An 18,631-nucleotide genomic window follows, 5' to 3' on the forward strand; every position below is an offset into this window, starting at 1 on the left:
TAAGACCCCTTCCCTCATTCATTAAGCTACTCCTTTTCTACACGAAGAAGCCAAAGCTCAGAGTGGGAGCACGAATGTTAGCAGGCTGTTGAGCCAAGGCACTGAAACTCAGACTGCAATTCGCTTGTTTGGGGCTCCAGATGCTCATTGGATGGATGGCCTTAGAGAGATTCTATGCAGCGAACAAGGAGTGTTGGAGGTGGAGCTTTTTCTGTTCCTTGTGTTTCTTCCCTTCTAGCCAAACCCTTAGGGGAAGAAGCCAGAAAAAGCTAGAACCAGCAATTAAGAGGTTAAAGCGGCCAGCTCCCCGGAGGTCTCGGCCTGAGGCCCCACCCTTTCAGCTCCCCTCTCCTTTTCCTCCAACATCTGTCCCCCAACAGCTGGAGGCTGCTACCCCCACCTCCACCGCGGTAGGGGGCTGCTAGCAGGCTCTCCACCTGCCCAGGGCACTCACTTTAGATGATACAGTTCTCCCTCCGGAGTTCAACGAGAGCCCAACAGCTTATGGGCTCTAGGTGAAGGCTAGGGAAGGTGAGGGCCTCCTCTAGGTCCAGAGGACCAAGCAGGGAATTGGAACTTCAGACCTCAGCACTCAAGGTGCCCTACCCCCATGAACACAAGGAGGGGGGCAGTTAACCCTTTTTCATCCTGTGCCACTGTCAGAAGGCAAGAGAGACTAAAGCTATTTGATCTTGGCAAAGTTGCTCTAGTTTCCAGCCTGAGCAGGATGCTCCTCCAGGACTCCCGGGGTCACCCAGGATTGGTCCCTATGTAAAGCCTTGGGAACTAGATTGGAAGTGGGGACTAGCAAGCCAAGAGAGGCCTTTGCCATTCCATAGGTCCCCCAGTGCACAGAGATGGCTAACATGTCCTTCATGTAGAAGACTGTGGGGAAGTCCATGGAGTTAGGTGTCCATGGCCTCTACCATTTGCTAGCTGTATAATCTGACCCTTTAGGCCTCAGTTTCCCCTCAGATTATGAGCTATTCTGTTCACAAGGTGAAGCTGAGGATTAAGTAAGACAAAGCAGTAAACAATTAGCACAGTTCCTGGCATACAGAACTCCATATATTCTGATGATAGATAACCTCACTCTTGCCCTGCCCCTCTTCCATGCTCTTACTCATCCTGTGACCCTGATCACATCTCTTCCTACCTTCCCCAGACATGGGTCTCCCCAACGATCTAATAGGAATGATGTCCCAGGAAACTGAGCTAGCCATGCCCTATTTGTGCAGGTAGGAGGACAAGAGGGGCTAGAAAATAGGATTGTGACTGCTACTGCCCGTGGAAATACGAGTGGCCCCAAATACTGTTTGTCTCTCAGAGTTTTCTTTACTTTGTGAAACAAACAAATAAGTCCCAACAGAAAAGTGAAGAAATTTAAAACCCTATTATTTTTCCCTGTTGTTATTATTTTGTTTTCCGGTAAAGATTCTCAGAAAATATTTTTCTGAGAGGTAGTGAGAGGTAAAGGGAGGTAAGTGAGGTTGAATCAGGTTGAATCCTATAAGGTCCTATTTGGACAGTGAATTGGAGACAGTGAGGCAGAGAGGTCCAGAGACCTGACCAAGGACACAGAGCCAGTGAAAAATCAACCCCCACCACACACACACACAAATGAGACAAGAACGAACAGCACTGGGCAGCACTGGGCCTTGAATCTGCCCGTGTTCTGCCGCTTGCCTCCCTGGCACACTTGGAATTCCTTCCTAATCTCTAGTTTCTGAGTCACCAGTGCGGGCTTTGCCAACGAAGACTCAAGGAAGATCCACAAGACAGTGTTCTGGAGGACCAAGACAGGGGACACAATCTAGGAGAACTCCTACCCTGTCCAGACAAGATCAAGTGTAGAGGACCATCGGGTGTCCAAGTGGCCTCTTTGTGGAGCCTTGGCCACTGCATTCCTCCTTACTCTCCACTATCCTGGAAAGATCTCGGCCCCTCTCTGAGAAGAGTGCTCTAGTCCACATCCCACCACCCCACATTTGCTTAACCCCACATTCAGGAAGGAGTCCCAGACAATCTCACGCACCAGCTCTTGAGAGGAGATGTTCAACCTTCTCTAGGAAAGGCTTCCTCACAGCAGCCCTTGCCGCGTGCTCAGTGCAGACTGCCGTCCTTGACTGGCAGTCTGCTGGCTTTTTCTTTCTCTTTTTTGTGGATTTTATTATTTCTTATACAGGTGGGACTGCCAGAGATGGGTTATGCCTACCAAGAGAGACCTGGCAGGAGGAAAAATGTTTAGAAAAGCAACAGTTCTACCCACATCCCAGAGAATGTGAGCTTTTATTCCCTCTAGTTTCTTATCCAAAAAAATTTGCTTTAATTTTGCTTTGGGGGCTCTTCACTGGAAAAGGGTTAGCGTTCATCATGGACCTGAGCCCCCTGGCCCCCCTTATCACAATGATGACAATATTGGTAATTGAAGAACTGGTAGCCACTGTTACTTACAGTGCTTTTGTGAAGACATTCCCTCTGTGGCCTCTCTGGCAGCTCAAGAAAACAATCTTAGAAGAGGAAAACAGGGCAGAGAGATTCGGTGACATGCCCAAGGTCACAACTGGCCTTGCAGAACTCAGTCTCCTGCCTTTCCTCACAAAGGCTGCACACACCACCCTTCACCTCACTGCAGTGGGGCAGGGCCGGAGTGGAGGCTCTGAATGATGAGATCAAGGCCCTAGTTTTGGCTAGTCCTAAAAGGTCTGGTAAAACACTGCACCAAGGAGGCTCAGTCTGGCACAGGCATAAACTAGGGCTGGAAAAGCAGGAAAGAAATTCAAGCAAGGAGTAAGGCTTCAAGACCTGTTGTCACAGGGAGGGCCTAGCCACCTTCCTGTTGGGTTCCTTATGCTCCCTGGTAGCTGATGAATCTAGGGGACTCCAAAGCAGCAGCTGGTTCCCCCCCCCCAACTGAAATCAAGCTTAGATCAGGGAGGTGCTAGACAGTGACTCTAACCTCCATTTCCTGCCTGGACCAAATCAACAGTCAGATGGGACAGTGGGAGGAGATGTCACTTTCTGGTCACATATCACACACAGCAGACACAGCAGCACATTCACAGCACACCACTCCTCACCCTTCTTCCCTCAGTGCTGGGTGGAGTGCCTTAGCAGGAATGCTCCCTCCGAGGAGAAGATGGGTGTGGAGAGTGAGTGGGCTTCAGAATCCTCTCATCCCACCTCACCCTCCCACCTCCAGATCCTTATCCAGATAAGACCCTGCTCTGACTGCCTTGCATACACACACATACATATATGTACATATTCACCAAGTCTCAACATTCACATATAGACACCACACTGCCTATATACACACATGGACTAAAAAACAAATGTTTGTGTATAAAAACCCCACATGCTATCCACAAATGCCTGACCCTACTCAGATACTTCCCAGCACTACTTCATGGATTCCAGACAATACAGACACCCATACTCCTTGCATCAGGAGTCCTAGGTCACCTGCTAAAGCATTCCCACCCCCGTACCACCCCCAGCTGAAGGAAGAGCCTCTATAACCATGCGTCTTTCGGTTTCCTCAGGGAACCCCTGCCTCAAATGCTTCCAACATACCCCTAGGCTCAAGGTCTCCTTCAGCGTTCCTGGAGTTTCAGTATCCAGGGAGCAGGGAGCAAGGGGGGGGGGCATTGCAATCCACCACATTCCCCATTCTCAGAAGCTCTTTTTGGGGTTGGGGTCTTCCCAGAAAGACTGAAACCATGACTTCTCCCAAGGGAAAGAAAGGATGTATGTGGGTTGGAAGGATGGACTATAGGGATAGCAGCTTTCTCCACTTCCTAAGAAAATATTTGGGAGCAAGCATCGCTCCCAGGAACCAATTCAACCTCATTTTTCTAAGACTCATGGTTCCTGCTTCCCTGCAAGATAGGATGGAATGCTGCTGGGCCCTGGACACTATAGTGACCTTGACCACATGACCTAGTCAAACTGGGGCTGCGTTGGGAGAGGTGAGGCACTCACAAGAGTCTGAGATGCTTTGGGAAGAGGATGCTACTTGGCAGTGACTGTGAGCTGCCAGTATGCGGGACACTGCAGTGGGAAGAGTGTGGCCCCCCGAGGTGATCCTACTCAGGCTCTCAAGGCTGAGGGGCCTGCTTCTCTGCCTTCACGTCCTAGAGGCCCAAAGCAGAGCCTAGACCTAGGAAAGGCTGAAGATGGACTGGAAACAATGGAGGAGATGGGCCTGGAACAGGTGCTTTGGATGAGGGCAAGACCTCAGACTTGAAATGGGACATTCCAACAACCCAGGCATGAACTGAGGCAGAGCCGAAGACCAAGACTGGGGATTAGGATGAACCCTTGCACATGAACTAGGATTGAGATGAATGTCGCTCTGGTGTTTTGGGGCTAGACGGATTGGAACCTGGAGCAGAGCCGGTGTCAGAGCCTGAGTAAGGAGAGTCGGGCTTCAGCTCAGGATCCCTCCAGAGACACTACTGCAGTTCTGGAAGGGTTGCAACCAGACCCAGAGGGCACTGGAGATGCAGTTAGAAGATGCCTGGGATCCAAGCGGGTCCAGCCAGAGTCCCACATATCAGAACTCAACCGCAGAGGTTGAGGTCAGAAATGGAACCTGAGACTCCAGCAACACCCAAGACGGAGTCAGAGACACGACCCAAACCCAGTGGGCTGTGGGAACCGGAGGCAGATCTCCAGGCAGCGTGATCTGGAGCCTTGGATTCATGATGCTGAGAGCCACCGGGTCTGGGTGGGTACCGTGCTCCAGGAGTGCACTCTCGAGCACAAGACTCCAGTCTGAGAGGGCAGTAAAAGTGGCCTGGGTGTGCACCCGGGGCCTGACTGCAGCAGCACTGCTGGCCCAGGGGCCGCAGCCTACCTGAAGTAGTCCATCTTGCAGAAGATTTCCTTGTTCTTGATGTAGCAGCTGTTCTGCTGCCTCAGCGACGTGCGACACACGGAGCACTCAAGGCATCGCACGTGCCAGATGAGGTTGTTGACCTGGGGAGGAGGGGGAAATGGGGGTCAGCTTAGCATAGGGCTCTTTATTGCCTGGCTCCAGCCTCCCCAGCCTCTTTTGCAGACAGACAGACGCTGAAGCTCAGAGGGTTCGTGTGACTCCCTTATGTTTCTTCCCTAATACTGAGGTGCAGGGACGTGGAAATACATGCTTTCCATTTCTTCTGAGGGAGCCCTGTGCAGAGACCCTAAGGGTTACCCAAAACCACAAAATCGGACAGCTGCCGAACCCGTATTTGGAATTACAAGAACCCGGCACCCAAATTGTTTCCCTGGGGTCCCCTGGGCTGCAACCCACACCTGCCAACACCTACCCTGACTCACCTTGAGCAGATACCGGTCTAGGATCTCAAGGCCGCAACTGGAGCAGATGTTCTTGCCGGCAGACGGCACGGAGGAGGCGGCAGAGGGCGGTGAGCACACAGATGGTGTGCTGGGCGTACATGGGGAGGCCCGACCCTCGTCCTTGTCCAGAGAGCCTGCCAGCGCCTCGGCGTCCGACTGCGCCTGCAGTGGGGAAGAGACCGCACAGCCCTGAGCCAGGCGCCCACAGCTGCCCTTGCCTTCCAGGGAAGTCTAGCTCGCGTGCGCATCAACTAACAACGAAATCTGCTTGGGTTTTCGCGCTTTAGGCTGGAGGACTGGAATGGAAGGGCCTGCTGGAAAGGAAGGGACGGCCCCAACTCTTAACACTTGAGTCCGGGGTGCGGAGAGCGTCAAAGCCCACATTTCCGGCCGGAAAACCCAGGCTCAGAGAGAGGCGGCGCCCCCACTGTGTTCCCCAGCGCACCGGGAAGCGGTTCGTGGCCAGAAAACGGGGCCAGGTGCCCAGAGCCGGGCTTTTGAGGGACCAAGGGCCGAAGGCAGAGCCGAGCGGACTCACCATGGCTGGCGGCGCGGTCCCTTCAAGACAGCGGGTGGTCGCTTTGCAGCCGGACCCTGGCTGGGCCATCACCTGGGGGAGGTGGGGTAGGGAATGCAGGCGGCGGCGGCGGCTGCAGAACTGGCTCCGCGCAGCCTGAGCCCAGCGCCTCCCCGCGCCTGTTATATAAACCGGCGCCGAACAATGAGTCCTAACTTTGTAGTGGGCATTTAAAGCCCTTCCCCACAAAAGCGGTGTCTCTCTAATGAAGCAATTTGAATTTGGATTGGATTTTTTCCCTCTCTCTCCCCCTCTCCCTGCACTTAACCCGTGGCTCTTGAAGTAATCGCTTAGTTCCCTTGCAATCCAAGCCTCCGAGGGGGGAAAAAAAACACGCGCACACACACAAACTACCTGCAATTAGAAATTGTCGTGAATGCCCAAGATAAGAGGTAGCCAGAGTGTCAATTCCAACTGTCAATCAGTGAGATCCATCAGGCCGCCCAAAGAATTGCAAATTTGATTTTTTAATGGTAGTAATTAAAAATCGAATTTTTTCTCTCTCCACCCACCCCCCTTCCTCGCTCCCTTCTCCTCTCGGCACAAAATGCAAAAAGGAGAAAAGAGGGAAAGAAAGAAAATAAAAAGGAGATGGGGGTGGTGGTAGTGGTGGTGGTGGTGGCTGAGAAAAATAAAACCCGGAGCGCCGAGAGCTTCGGCCCGCCCGCCCGACTCGTGCCGCGAAATTGAAGCGGCGACAGTGACACGGATTCAGGCGCCTTTGGAGGGCCGGTCCGAGGGAACCTCGGAGTCAAAGGGAGCGAGGTTGGGGGGGTTAAACCAAACCAAAAAGAGAAAAGAGAGGCCTTCAGGAGGAGGAAAAAGCACCCTCCAGCCCCTCGGCGCACCCGGGACCGGCCCCGCGTCGGGATTCTCAGCGTTGCGCCCGCACAACCCCCGGTGCATCGGCGCTATCAGCGCCTATTCAGACGGACAATACCGGCCTCGCCTCCTCTTGATTCGCCTGTGTCTTTGCTAAATCGCTTTTTGAGAAATTCCTCCAACATTTGCATAATGTGTTCCCGCTTTCCGCGACCCCCCCCCCCGCGCTCGCGCGCGCTCGCACGCTCACAGACACACACTCGCGGGCGCATCCCGCACTCCTCCTCCCCGCCGCCGCCCGCCGCCGGCCCGGCCCGGCTCGGCTGGTCCCGGCCCGGGCCCGGCAGCGCTCCCGCTCGCCCGTTCGCCCGCTCACCTGGTCGGTGGCCGGGCCGCCTTCGGCCGGCAGCCGGCAGCCCTCGGGCAGCGCCGGGGCCGCGTTCTCATGCTTCCAGTACATGGGCCCGGGAGCGGCGGGCTCGGCGGGCGCGCGGCGCGGAGGGGGGCCCCGGCCGCAGCCGGAGCAGAGGCAGCAGCAGGAGCAGGAGCAGGAGCAGGAGCAGCGCGGAGGCGCCGGCCCCGCGGCCCCGGGCCCGGCCCCAGCCCCAGCCCCCGCCCCCGGCCCGCGCGCAGCCCCGGCCTCCCAGGCTGCCGGCGCCGCTGCCTCCGAAGAAGGTCCCGACAAACTTGGAGAGGCCCCTGTCCCCTCCTTCTCCTTCGCCTCCTCCCCCTCCTGGTAGTCCTCCTCCTCTTCTCCCTCCTCCTCGTCCTCCTCCTCCCCCTCCAGCTGCGGCGGCAGCCGCCCTGCCGCTGGAGCCCCGCTCGGTTCAAGATGAGTCATGCGTGACCAATCCCCTCCCCGCCAAGGAAGAGCAAGACACACACAACGAGGCAGAGACCCAGAGACATGCACACGCAAACACAGAGACACACAGACACTCTGAGCTGTTGACAGACTCCAAGACACTCTAAGGTACAAAGACGCTGAGGGCCACACATCCACAATAGCCCTCCCTACCGCCGCTCCCTCAAGAGGCACCCCGGTCTTCAGATACAGTTCTACTCACAGATACAAGGTTGACCCATGGTGATTCCAGCCCTGGAGCTGGATTCCATAGGAACGCCCGTGCCAGACACATTTGTGTAGATCCTGATGTGCGTGATGACCTGCCCGAATCATTTAACCAGTAAGGAGGCACCCACACATACCCTAAGGTGCAAATAACTTCTACTCCACAATGGCCAGAGAAACCACCAGCTCCGAAGAACTGAATGGCATTGGGCTTGGTGGATGCTAGTGGGAATCCAGGGTAGATCCTCTCAATTCTCTTCCAAAGGATTGCTTGGGACATTCCCCTTCCTCTCAGGATTTACTCAGCCACAAAGTCCAATGCTCATTTCTCTAGAGTTTTACTGATGATTAGATCTTGGGGAGAGCAGAGGGGCTCAGGCATTTAGAAAGAAGACACACAGAAACAGAACCCTCAGACTCAATGACAATCCTACACACTGATGCCCTGTGGCCTACGGACACAGAGGACATTTACAGCCTCAGTCCTCCTCCACACACAAACTGCGCCTAAAGAGGTGTGTAAATATACATCATCTAAAAGCAAATGCACACAACCAGACTCAGATCAAGCCCTACAGGCAGCAAGACAACTCCTGGCACCCTATCACAGACACCATCACCTCCACAATTGCCCTCATTTACAGATGTTCTTACAGTTTTACACATATCCATCCTCAAGAGATCAAGGACTCCCATACACCCTGTATCACCTCATATCCTTCACTCGGTGACCCCCAAATATATACACAGATCGCAGGACTTTCATTCATAATCAGAAATGGTACACATGTATGCACATGTGGGGTTTCCAAGAGTTCCGGTCTCAGTCTACACATACAGAGGCACATCCCAACTGTTTAGGCAGATGAGGAGGTTTGCATACCTATGCAGTACAAGAGACTCATGCCCATAACCTCCAAAGATACAAACATCTATTCCTTTACACTGAAATCATCCCAGCCCAAGAGTATGGCATCTTCCAGCCTCTGCATTTCAGTAATTTATTGCTCTAACACAGAAACTGAGATAAAAAGATTTCTGAATCATAAATCTTTTAGAGAACAGGTTGCAACATGGAAGTGGATAAGGTGTACGTGTGCACATACAGGTGTACACACATACACTTGCACTGCCAAACATGACCAAAGATGAATGGCACCCTCCTCCTCAAACATCTCTTTTACGTGATAATTCTAGTTACCATTCCTGAGTACTTTAATCTGTGCCAAGCATTTTACAATCATGATCTCATTTTTCTTTTCACAATAATGAGGCCGGGAAAGTTATTCATGATAACGAGGCAGCATCTCTTGTGACACCTGTTTTTCTGACAAAGAAACTGAGGTTCGGAGAAATCATTTGATGCATTCAAACTGGTGCCAGATGGTAATAATTGCCAGAGGCAAGAACTCAAAGCAAGACTCATCCCATGTCAGAGCTCAGACTTTTGATTTCCAGGCCACACACGTAACCATGTTAGGCCAGTTTGTCATCTGGAAAATGGGAATAACTACAGAACTTCCTTTATTCCTTCTCTTCTGCCCCTCTGAGTTGAGAGGGAAGTCAGGAGGTCAACATATGATGTTGCACTTATATTGGCCGAAGGACTCCAGGAAATAAAAAGGGCATAGAGAACACTGGCGCTGCCAAACTTCCTAAGCAAGAGAAGAGAAGAGGAGGAGGAGGAGGAAGAGGAGGAGGAGGAGGAGGCTTGAGCTAAAACTAAAGAGCAGGTGAAATCTGGATAGGTTTGGGGATATGTCAAGGGACAGAAGAAAGTATGCTGGCAAAACTTCAAAGCCTCAACAAACAAGCTGTTGCAGTATGATGAAAAGGAAAGGGAAGCATGTGCTTCTGGGGTGATAATAACAATATAATCACCATTTATTAAGTATTTATATACCAGGGACTGTTTTACCTGCATTACCCTCTTTAATCCTCATAGCAACCTTACAAAGAAGGTTATATTGTTATTTAGCTCACCCCTGGTAATGACCTAGAAGTGCTACTGCTTTGCTATACCAGCAACCTTTTATATTTCTTTTAAGTTTTGATACAAGGTCTCACTATGTTGTTCAACCTGGCCTCCAACTTGCAATCTTGCCTCAGCCTACTGAGTAGCTAGTATTACAGGTGTGCCCTACCACATTTGAGTTACTGTTCTTATTTTACAGTTGAGGAAAAAGCTATAGGCGCTCCCATTTCAAGCTCTGGCACTCAGACTCTGAATCCAAACTCTTACCTGCTATGCAATTGTAATCCTGAGTCCTGATTAATTACTCAAAAAATCAAAACTGAAAGGACATGTATTAAACTCAGTGGTGAAGCAAAGGACACGGGGGCTAAACTGCCCGGGTATCAATCTTGGCCTAGCCTCTTATTACTTGGTTAACCCTCGGCAAGTTGTTCAGTTAGTCATTTAGACTTGGATTTCTCACCTGTGAAGTGGGATAATCGGACAGTCTATCTCCTATGCCTAACCTTAATCCTAATTGTAAAGTTGATGCCAGTGATTCATGTATAAGAGTTCAGAACTGTGCCTGATTCATAGTAAGCAGCCGATAAATACTAGCCATCATCAGAGGCAGGAACAAGTCAAGTTTTCCAATAGGGTACTACTGGGTACCACTGCAAATTCTTTGTGAGCAAGACAGAGCATAAATCAACCTATCAAAATTTTCGTAACTCATTTAGTGAAGCTGCACATTCATCATGCTAGCCATGACTTCCCTGACTCCAAAGAGGATAGAAGTGAAATCATTTTGGTCAAGAAATCTCTCTTCCAATGACCCAAGACTTCAGCAGCAAAAAGAGTCTAGATAAGAGTAAGCTTGGAAAAATTAGGATTAGCGAATTTAGTGCGTCCCATCAGGATACTGGATCTTTTCCTTTGGAAGACTAAGGGCAGGTCACTTTGCTTCTGTGAGTCTGGTTTCCCTACTTGCAAAGTGAGGATAACAATATTGACCTCTCGGGTGGAGTGACAATGAATTATATTTTCAAAACGAATATTTTTAGAAGTGCTGACTCCATTCCTGGAGCTTTCATTAGCACCCAGCATGTATAATGTCATCTAGTTCTCACTTTAGTTTTCTTTCTAATCACTAAACAAGATATGGTCATCTGGCCCAGGGTTGGGGGGGGGGTTGACATCCTCCCCCACCTGAGTCTCTGTCTAAGGTTTGGGTTTGAAAAGAGGCTTCATTAGTAACTGGATAATTCTGTGGGAGGCCCCCAGCAGAGGTTCCACCCCGCCGGGGAGTAATTCTAGGAAGGTAATGTGAGCTGGGAGAGGCTGGAGACTCAGCTTCACATTTATTTACTCTGACAGCTAAATTGGTGAGCAAGGGAGAAATCAGATGAAAGCCATTTCAGAGTAAATACTAAATACAAAATTTAAACAACCCGGTTGTGACAAATAGGGAGGGAGCAAATGGGAAGAGATACCAGCAGCACCCCCCTCCTGAGCTCAGGACCCTATTCTCACCTTGTCACTTTCCTGGGCACTTCCTGTTTGAGGAAAAAGCACAGAGTAGGGAACAAACTGCATGACCCAAGGCCAGCAATTTACTTCTCCTGGTCAAAGTATTCTTGGTGGTACAACGTGTGTTGTTTGAATCAGATGCTCTGCGAAGTGATGGGCAGAGCTTTGGAGTTAGAGAGACCTGTGATCATATCCCCGTCCAGTCACTTCCTGGTTGAGTGAAAGTGGAAAGGTCATTTAAGTAATCAGAATGTCAGTTTCCTCAGCTTCGGGGACAATGTCAACCTTAGAGGCACAAATGTGATCAATCTGAATGGGCTTTTTGAACCTCCCAGTATATTGCAAATGTGTACGATTGTAGTCACCTCAATTCTTCCTCCAGTTTGGACAGCCACTGACATTAGCAGACATTCATTTATCAGGAGACATTATTGAAATGTTTGCTGCATACCAAGTTCTATGCTAGGTACAGGAAACACAGAAGAAGCTGCCCTGGTCCCTGCCACAAGAAGCCCACAGCCTATTGAAAAAGAAAAGCCAGCACAGCAGTGTGAAGTGACAGGTGCTATAGTGGGTGCAACAGAAAAAAAGAAGGGTACTTAACCTGGCTCACAGGTAGATTACCAGGTAAGGAATCCTAGAGAAGGTGACCTACCAGGACCATTTTTGGAGGATGTCGTGTGAGGCAGGGCAAAACTGAAGGGGAGTCGGATTAGGATGACCCAGTAACTGCTAGAGCAGCATTAGGCTGGGGAAGGATAGAGGGCTGAATAGTGCACTGGGGAGTTTGGATTCGACTTAAAAGCTTGGGTTTGAATGCCAACTGCTCCATAGGAAGCAGCATCCTGTTCTCTGCCAATGTAGCATGGCACTGTGTTAAGGCTTCTGGTAGCCTGAGTTGTTAGCCTGACTCTATTACACTCTGGCTCTGGGCTCTCAGGCAGGCGACAAGCACTAGGAACCTTCGTTTCCTCCATCCTAAAATGGGCATCAATGGAGAACCTATTTACAAGTGCTGGGATGATCCCAAGAGACCAAAATGCATTTTTGCATTAGGAACTTGGCTCTGGACCAGCATCCAGTAAATTCTTCATCACCCAAAACCATGTCATCACTAAGAAGAGGCTGTAATGCGTACACAGAAGGTTCTAGATAAGTAGGGGACTTCAGAGATCAGATATCCCCTCCTCAGAGAATTCTGCAGTGAGCATAGTATTCTAACAAAGTCTCCCCTATTGATCTTGTTTCCAGCAGAGGGTAGAAAAAACTTAAAAATAGCTGTGCTAACACACGCCTTGTATAGCATGCTAAGGAGCTTCAACTTGGAAATATAAACTGTGAGGAGCCATCAAAAACCTTTAAGCATGAAGATGACATGGGAATGTTGTGGGGAGTGTGGTGGAAAGTTGAGTTAAGCGATTGGCTGGAGGACGGATTTGAAAGCTGTGAGTCCTGTGCTGAGGCCTGAAAGTACTGACATAATCTAAGGGAGAGATGGTGAGGTAGCTGCAGGACGAGGAGGATGGAAAGAAAGAATATAGTTAGAAGATGATTATATGCCACTTTGTTATGTTGTATATAATCAAATACCACAAAGCTTTATATCCATCTAAGTCTATATCTAGTCTCCTAAGTAATCTACTTTGCATATATGAGGATGCTATATAGTCATATGTATTTGCACATATTTATATATAGAAGGTATTTAACAATATACATGGAATATATGTGTATATAGTCTTATAATTTTATATAACATACAACTTTAATATATGATTCTATATAACACCATATATAAATTTACAAAGTAGATTATTTAAGAGACTGGATTTGGGGAGTTAGGAAGTGGAAAATGTCAAAAATAATTCCCAAGTTTCCAAAGTTTTTTTTTTTTTTTTTTTGAGACAGGGTCCAGGCTGGTCTTGAGCTCATGGTGATCCTCAGCCTCCTGAGTGGCAGGATTACAGGCATGCATCACCATGCCTGGCTTTAAATTTTAGTTTTTGTTTTCTTCATTAGGTTGTTCTCAAAGCCATGGCAAACAGGAGCACATGAGGAGGGTGAGTGAGCTCAATTTAGGTGGCAGTGCCTAGAAATGAATGCTTATATGAATCTCTAACTCAGACTGAGGCTGGAACTGGAAAAGGGAATTCAGTGTAATGTGGCAGTGGAGGCCATGGAAGGTGCTGAGATTTCACAGCAGACAAGATTAATACCGCTTAAAATAACACTGAGATTCTATTTCACCCAGAAAGAATGGTTACTATCAAGAAATCAACCAATAACAAATGCTGGAGGGGCTGTGGAGAAAAACGAACGCTTCTTCACTGTTGGTGGGAGTGTAGACTGGTGCACCTACTGTGGAAATCAGTATGGAGATTCCTCAAAAAACAAGCACTAGAGGTCTCATTCAACTCAGCTGTTTCCCTTCTCAGTATCTTCCCAAAAGAATTAAAAACATCATACCACAGCGATATATGTGCACACATGTTTACAACAGCACAATTTTTAATAGCTAGATCTTGGAACCAACCTAAATGCCCATCTACTGAAGAATGGATAATAAAGATGTGATATTCTTATCCGACAAAGTACTACTCAGCCGTAAAGAAGGATAAACTAGAGATTATTATAGGTAAATGATTGCAAGTTGAGACCATAATCATAGGTGAAATAAATCAAACTCATATGTATAAACATTGTATTGTCTCACTAGTGTGAGAAACTGAAGCACATATGTATATGTTTATGTATATATGTGTATAAAAATAGTTAAGATAGTTATACTACTGATTTTTCTGAGTTCACTGAAGGGAAAGATTTGTGCTGTTATTGTTCAGACAACCGAATGCAGATGTCCTGTGCTCTGGGTGAATGATTTGGGGATGACAATGCGTAATGTATGTACCATTGTTGCCCCCTGATTGACGTGTTTTGACTTTTTTTTCTCTTTGAAATAAAATGGATTTAAAAAAAGATTTATATCATCTGGGAGAGGGATCACAGTTGACTTGTTTGTGTTCTGGGAGGCAACTTGCCCTTGAGGCTCATCTTATTTCCAGTCAGAATCTTTTTTTTTTTTTTTTTTTGGTCTTTTTCCTTTTTATCCGTACCAGGGATTGAACTCACAACTGCCTGCTTGCAAGGCAGGCGCTTATGCCGCTGAGCTAAATCCCCAGCCCCCAGAATCATTTTTTAAATAAGGGGATTGTATAGTGACAAATGCTGAAACAGAACTGGATATTCAAGGAGCAGAGAGGCAGTAACTGTTTTGAGTTAATCCTTGAGGATAAATAGGAAGGTATCCGTGAAAGGAATGGCTGGGTGGAGTAGGGAGAAAAGGATTTCTATGTAGAAGGAACATCTTGTACAAAGATGAGGTTTTTGGAGATACTCTTGTATTCAACCCGTTATTCTGCTTAGGAAAATGCATATCGTAGAATGCCTTATAAACCTGGCTTACCCTGTGGTATAGGTTTCAGGAACGTTGCAATTCCTCTTATAATTAAACCTTCAGGGCTCTTACCTTAGGGTTCTTGTGTTCTTCCTCCTTTGCTCTTCTTAAATCCTGGACCTGGCTTATGTTTTAATACCTTTCAGTGCTCACTGCAGATGTCACTTCCTTCGGGAAATCATCTATGCCCTCACCTGCTGTGGCCAGCTGGATTAGATGCCTGCCCTGTGGTCCCTCATAGTTCCTGAGTCTTCCCTTTATCATAGCAGGTGCCAGTGTGTGGTGACTGTGCTTGATCTTTACACCTTTCAAGTCTGGCACATGGCAGATGCCCATACTATGTCTGAAGGATGGATACATTTCCTTCCTATGAGATCACCCACAAGAAAACTCAAATGAGAGAGGTTAGTTTTCAGGATAGGAAGGCTAAATTTTAAATTATTTTTTAGCTTGGGAAGGTCACAGGGCACATTCAAAATAAAATGCCATTCTGTATAATCAGTAATCCTAGCCAAAGACTGAATGCAGAGGAAAGAAGATACAGAGCCATGTCCTGGGGCAGATTCTTGGTTGTTTTTTTTTTTTTTTTTTTTTTTTTTTTTGGTCTTTTTCGTTTTTATCGGTACCAGGGATCGAACTCACGACTACCTGCTTGCAAGACAGGCGCTTATGCCGCTGAGCTAAATCCCCAGCCCCCCCCCCCCTTTTTAAAATTTAAATCTGGGATTCAAATCTTTCCCCAGAGACTACTAAGGAGAGCCTTTCTGAGAATGAAAGCAACCCAGGGGAAAACACAATCAAGAGAGAGAACCCTGGCCATGTCATTGAAACACCTGGACTTTTCAGTTACAAGAGCCAGTAAAATTTCTGCCATAAGGCAGTTGGACATGCACTGAAAGAACCCTGACTGATTGCTCACACACTGGGGCGAGAAGTCTAATTTGGGCCTATCAGATGCCAAAGTTCTTACGAGTCTGGATTCCTTGCATGAACAGTATGTTAATCAGGTCCCCGTGATTGTGACAAAATGCCTGTGAAAAACAATTTAAGAGAGGAAAGATTTATTTTAGTTTACGGTTTCAGCCTATAGTCTTCTGCTGGCTCCATGGTTTCTGGGTCTGCGGCAAGGCAGTGTGTCTTGGCAACAGGGCAACAGAGACAGAAAGACAGGGGAAGAGCCAGGGCAAGGGGTACCCTTCCAGGTACACCCTCAAGGGCCTGCTTCTTCCAGCTGGGCCCCACTCTTAACAGCCCCCTCAACTATTAATTCATCAATAGATTAACTCACCCGAGTTAAGCATGCTCATGATCTAGTCACCTTCCAAAAGCTCTACTTCTGAACACATAAAAGTTTTGGGGGACATTTTTGGTTCAAATCACAACAGACAATGAAGGGATTTACAACTTACTACAGTAGTGAAGCTAGGTTGGGAGAGCCAATTTCCTATCCCAAAAGATGTATAAAGGGACAGAGACATGAATAAGAAACCGTGCTCATGTATCATTTTGCCACCTTTTTACTGCTTTCATTTTCTGCAGTAATACTAGAATCTTTTAGTACCACAGAGATTCAAAATGATGTTTCCAGTAATGGAAAACTTCAGAGCAGAGCTTGTCAAATTTTGTGAAGAGACAGTATGCATTTTAGGCTTCGTGCACTATATTTTATGTAACTACTCAAATATGTCATTACACTGAGGAAATAATTTTAGATTTGTACATGCATGGGCCTGTGTTCTAATAAAACTTCCTAATTTATGGACCCTGAAATTTGAATTTCATATTACTTTCATATGTCACAAAATAGTATTCTTTTGACTTTTTTCTGCGATCACTTACAAATGTAAAAAGCCTTTCTTGCTTGTAGACTGTACAAAAAGAGACAGCACAGGTCAGTCTGCCAAAGCAATGTATACCGCATAGGTGTTTGTAGGGGGTTTTTATCTAAACTTCTTTCATTATGTTAGTTTTTGATACTATAACAACATGCCTGAAGGATATTTATTTTTAAAAAAAGGTTTATTGTGGCTCATAGTGTTGGAGGCTCATCCAAAGTTGAGGGGCTGCACAAAGTGATAGCCTCCTTGCTGTCAGAGATCTGAGACATTACACAGCCATGAACAGGTATTAATCAGGTGTGTGTGTGTGTGTGTGTGTGTGTGTGTGTGTGTGTGTGTGTTCTCTGGTCTCTCTTCCTCTTCTACAAATCCATCAGTATAAATCATGGGGATTCCACAATGATGATTTTTATCTATCCTTAATCCCCTTCTAAAGGTCTTACCTATAAACATCACAGTGGTTAGGTTTCTATCCTCATCCTCTTAATACTTCACAACGGGGATTAGATTTCAACACATGAGGGAAGCACCCAAACCACAGCACCCATTAACCACATTGTCCTGGCCAAACCGTTTTGCCTCTCTGGGTTTCCATTTTTTCTATCTGCACAATGATGGGCTATGTAGGTTGATCTCACAAGACCCTTGAACTCCCAAACACTAGGATTCTGACTTTTCTTTTTTTTTTGCCTTTTTGAGACAGGGTCTCACTGTGCAGTTCAGGCTGGCGTTGGGCTCACTTTATAGCCCAGGCTGGTCTCGAATTCACAATGATCCTCCTGCCTCAGCCTTCCGAGTGCTGGGATTTCAGGCGTGAGCCACCACGCCTGGCTGCATTCTGCTATTTCATCCAGCAAGTATTTATGGAGTATTGTACACCAGGCAGTGCTTTAAATTCTGGTGATACAGCAAAGATATAGTTACCACTTATATTCAATTTATGTTCTTATGAAAGGAGACAAAATTAGCTTATATATAATGTTGAGTAGTGATACATTCTATTTAGAACCCCAGGAGGCAAGTATTGTGAAGTGACAAAATCATAGTTTAAAACGGAGGGCAGGGACATCTTAGAATCACTGATGTTTGAATAGAAATGTGAATTAAAGCATTCTGGGAAGGTGAAACCCTTGAAAGGAACAGGAAGGCCAGTGTGGCTGCAGCGCAGTGCACAAGGAGAGGGCTATGGCATCAGATGGGTGCTAAGGGCCTTGTAGGTCTTCGAGCTTAATTATAGGTGTAATGGAAAGCCATTAAGAAAGTGGCATTTAAAGATTTTTTTGTTTGGTACCGGGATTGAATCCAGAAGTGCTAAGCTATATCCAGGGCCTTATTTTGAGACAGACTCTTTATGGCTGGTCACCACTTTTGATCCTTTTGCCACAGCCTTCCCAACAGCTGGAATTGTGTGCTAACATAACCCAATTTTTTTTTTTTTAAATGAGATCTTGCTATGTTGCCCAGGCTGATCACAAAATTCTGGGCTTAGAGGATTTTCCTCCTTTAGCTCCCGGAGTAGCTGCAACCAGACATGCACCATGACATTTTAAAAGAATTGCTCTAGCTTCTGTGTGCAAAATTGACTATAAGGTGGAAATAGTAGAGACAGACAGATAATTAAGGTTTTGTAACAGTCCAGGTAAAAGATGATGGTGGCTTGAACAAAACTAAGTGTTGGATGTGGAGAGTAGTTGGACTTAAGATGTAATCTGAAGGTAAAATTGACAGTACTTGTTCAGGGCTGGACAGGAGCAGAAAACAAAGTTAAGGGTGTATTATTGGAATCAAATCAGATTTTAGGAATACAGTGGCTACACACAGCAAATGTTTAGGACTTAACTTATAAGACAAGAATTGATACTTTTTATGCAGTAGTATAAAAATTAGATGTATTTACTGACTTTGAGATTGTCGCATTATCTTAAACAAGGGACAAGGTTGTAGAAAACTTAGCTTCATAAACCTGGGGCTGATTTATGACATTTAAGAAATCTATTTTTTTTTTTTAAACTTTTATCGGTACCGGGGATCGAACTCA

The 18,631-nt window shown here is 47.2% G+C and overlaps 1 protein-coding gene and 1 long non-coding RNA gene across 11 annotated transcripts in view; one reads left to right on the forward strand and one right to left on the reverse strand.

Moving 5' to 3' along the window:
• Positions 1-7,357, reverse strand: part of Lhx6 (LIM homeobox 6) — a 24,125-nt gene extending 16,768 nt beyond the window's left edge. For 2 of the 10 annotated variants that reach the window (XM_063226984.1, XM_063227052.1), the window contains exons 1-4: positions 7,122-7,356; positions 5,885-5,956; positions 5,326-5,508; positions 4,862-4,983 (exon numbers count right to left, since the gene is read on the reverse strand). In XM_063226984.1, the coding sequence (XP_063083054.1) occupies positions 4,862-4,983; positions 5,326-5,508; positions 5,885-5,956; positions 7,122-7,205 (461 nt within the window). In that variant the 5' untranslated portion in view covers positions 7,206-7,356. Of the gene's footprint in view, positions 1-4,861; positions 4,984-5,325; positions 5,509-5,884; positions 5,957-6,277; positions 6,946-7,121 lie in introns of those variants that run through there. The other 8 variants (XM_063227042.1, XM_063226995.1, XM_063227031.1 and 5 more) reach the window with 7 other exon arrangements.
• The window catches only part of LOC134470802 (uncharacterized), a 26,103-nt gene that overhangs the window by 6,163 nt on the left and 1,309 nt on the right, over positions 1-18,631 (forward strand). The gene's annotated exons all lie outside the window — the stretch shown is intronic.

Source organism: Cavia porcellus, unplaced genomic scaffold (genome assembly GCF_034190915.1).
Source record: "Cavia porcellus strain 051 isolate PalLab524CR breed Dunkin Hartley unplaced genomic scaffold, mCavPor4.1 scaffold_1, whole genome shotgun sequence".
Taxonomy (NCBI): Eukaryota; Metazoa; Chordata; class Mammalia; order Rodentia; family Caviidae; genus Cavia; species Cavia porcellus.